Source organism: Poecilia reticulata, linkage group LG1 (genome assembly GCF_000633615.1).
Source record: "Poecilia reticulata strain Guanapo linkage group LG1, Guppy_female_1.0+MT, whole genome shotgun sequence".
Classification (NCBI taxonomy): Eukaryota; Metazoa; Chordata; class Actinopteri; order Cyprinodontiformes; family Poeciliidae; genus Poecilia; species Poecilia reticulata.
Window position 1 is genome coordinate 23,531,052 of NC_024331.1, and position 3,050 is coordinate 23,534,101.

Consider the following 3,050-nt stretch of genomic DNA (forward strand, 5'->3'; position numbering starts at 1 on the left):
TAGCTTAATTATGATCATTCTTAGTTGTTTGACTCCTAAGGATGTTTAAGAGTTTAGAAATTCATTCTTCTAGACATAAGAGAAGTCAATTTAAAATTAACTTTAATGTGTGTAAAAGACTCGTGTTGTGTCTGCCTGGCAGAGCTTTCCATCCAGAATTGCTTCATGATTGATTGTCCTACTCTGTATTGTGCATAATTCATAAATAAACCTGATTGAGTGATTTTACCTGACCAGTGCTTGGTAAGTATTTTTTTCCACAACAATGGACAAAAACATTAAAGGCTCTCAAGTAAAAGGCGTGGCGGTTTTAGCTAATGTTGGACCCATGAGCAACATGCTAACATTAGCATATTAGCCTGTAAAAACTTTTATGCGTCATCTTTTCAAAGAAAAATTAACCTGTAACCGTATATGCGAGTAGTAAGGGCAAACATGGCACATGAAAATATACTGAAGACGAATAACTCACCTTTAATAAAGAAGCTCTGTTTCTTCCAATGGAAGCTGCCCGTACTTTACTGCGCATGCGCACCGCTGAGCTGACGCATTCACTCCAGTGACAAAAATAGTCAAATCCAGTTTACTCAAAATAACGTAGTCTTGTACTTTTCTCAGGCCAAACATGTACATTGCTCACATTACTTGAGTTGAATAAACAATTTAGTGAGACTTGAGTAAAGCATACAAACCTAATTTAAGTAAGAATAGGTATTGCCTTTTAGAGTGTTCTCAGTGCACTTGATTTTAAATAGCTATAATCAAACTTTTCTGATCAGCTTGACGAGCTGATCAGAAACCATCAGGATCAGGTGTACTGCAACACACCTGATTCTGACATAAAGAATCCCATCCGAAGAACCGAGGATCAAAAAACAATGGTCTAACCTAGTGCCGCCTAAATCCAGTTCTTATGTCCTGCTACTTTTAGATGCGCCTCTTCTCCAACACACCTGATTCAAATGAACTGCTTCTTAGGCCTCTGCAGAGCTGAATGACGCGTTGCTCAGGGATTAGTAGCTCTGTTTAACTCTGGGTTAGACTGCAAGGACTCTGTAAACCCAAAAGAGGAGCAGAAGGTGGATTTTTTTTAATCTTTTTTCATGGATTTGAACTGCCTGGAACAAGCAAACCTGAATGCAAAAGAATGTAACCCTCATAAGGTGATTTTATGATTGATTTATTTATTTATTGACATTTCTTATAATGAATAGACAAAATCTGAATTTGTGTGTCAGTATAAACAAAATCTGCATAACTTGAAGGAAGACCAGACAGAATCATGTTGAACCTTAGGTTTCCAAAATGTTCTACAGTGTTGGCTACTTATACTTTCCATGTATAACCGAAATGCCTTTTGATTATGTCAACCCCACTGGAGGGAATGAGTGACACAGAAAAGGACGGATAGATAAGCTCATGGAAAGTTTCACGAAGTGATCAGGTCCTTTACCTGACAAATCACTGTGGTAGAAGTGATGACAAAAGCAGTTTTTCCTAAAGAGCCAACAGTTTTCTGGAAATGTGAGGTCAGAGATGACTAATTAAATGGATTTTTTTTAAAAGTTAGAAATAAACATTAGAATGTACAGTAATAAATTATAAAGCTACCACGGCTATACATTTCTCATTCTCTGTTGCTTAATTTACTTCATTCTTATTTTTATTTCTGAACTCAGTCCCTAAACATGACAACGGCAAAATATCATTTAAGAAACTTTCGGTCTTGGTGTGTCACCACTAGACTGGAAGTGATCCCTTTTGAGTGCCTTTTTAGAAACACTCCTATTGATTATACATTTTCTAATGTGTGTATTTGAGAAATCGTCTTTTTTTTCATGTCAACACACTGAATGTTTTCCAGTGATCTTGTATATTTAATAGATCATTGTAAATATTACTGTATGATGGCAGCATTGTCTGTTTAGAATGTTGAGTTTTTCTGAAAAACTGAGATTTTTTAATCATCTTGAACATTATCTAAAAAACAACATGTATATATATTTATCTTTTTCAGAAACTAATTGGTTCCCCAACTGAGAAAACCCAAAATGCTGGTAAGGACTCACTGTTGTGTTTCAACAGTGTTTAAATGATTGGAAATAGATCTTTAATATTAAATATGATTACATAAGCCTTTCATATCCTGTGTTTTCAAAATGTGCTCTGTTGTGAAATGTGAGTTTTTGTTGTTGTTTTTTCTTTACATAACTGAATGGGTTGTGAAATTGCTACAATTCCAGATAACATTGGAATAGAGTCCGACCCTCACTGGACAGAGTTCTCTTATCCTTTTCCTATGCATTTAGACTACATGCCACAAGATAAATGGATGATGGAGGATCCGGAGGTGAGAACGGACACCATAAGAAAATTTGTTCAAATAATTTCAAATTAGAACAGAATCTAATGTTTGATTCCAGTTAGAGACCAAGAAAACTTTGAAAATAGACTGATCCATGAAACTGCCTGTTGACAGTATTGTCACTTTACAAAAAAAATAAACTTTTTGAAATGAAATCCTTAAACTGTGTAAAAAAAAAAAAAAAAATCTTCTTTTTAGAATTTTCAAGGCAACTTGTTGCATTCAAGCTACACAGTAGAGGGCGCTGTTGCTCAGGTATTCATGTTTTTATTTGCAGCAACAAGTACGTCGTCATTTCACCTCCCGCTGACGCATATATATTCAACTATGTTTCTGTCAGAAACATTCAAATCTCTCCGTGGGATTGTTGTGTCTTGACAACCATCAGGAAATGGCAGACAGAGATGTCAGCATGTCGTTCCCTCCGAACAGCGCTGACCTGCAGGTCCCTTCGCCAGTCAGAACCGCTGCTGGTCCTGAGTTATGCAGCTTCATGGCTGACGCATGCGCTCCCTTTGGTTCTGCAAGCAGTGTACACAGCTATCCATGTTGCTCTGACCACTGTCCAGTCAGTGCTGCAGCACACTTACACCTCCTGGGAGAGTCCATGTCTCTCATTGGCAGCCATCTTGAAGAGACTAATGTAGGTAGATCAAAATATATATATACACATACCAAATATATA

At 36.8% G+C, this 3,050-nt stretch overlaps 1 protein-coding gene across 4 annotated transcripts in view; it reads left to right on the forward strand.

Annotated features, from left to right (window-relative positions):
- Nucleotides 1–820: 820 nt before the first annotated feature.
- Nucleotides 821–3,050, forward strand: part of hmgxb4b (HMG box domain containing 4b) — a 3,205-nt gene continuing 975 nt past the window's right edge. Inside the window, exons 1-5 of one of the 4 annotated variants that reach the window (XM_008415456.2) lie at nucleotides 825–1,163; nucleotides 2,018–2,057; nucleotides 2,244–2,350; nucleotides 2,643–2,648; nucleotides 2,754–3,008. In XM_008415456.2, coding sequence (XP_008413678.1) covers nucleotides 1,104–1,163; nucleotides 2,018–2,057; nucleotides 2,244–2,350; nucleotides 2,643–2,648; nucleotides 2,754–3,008 — 468 coding nt within the window. In that variant the 5' untranslated portion in view covers nucleotides 825–1,103. Of the gene's footprint in view, nucleotides 1,164–2,017; nucleotides 2,058–2,243; nucleotides 2,351–2,642; nucleotides 2,649–2,705; nucleotides 3,009–3,050 lie in introns of all 4 variants that reach the window. The other 3 variants (XM_008415473.2, XM_008415448.2, XM_008415464.2) reach the window with 3 other exon arrangements.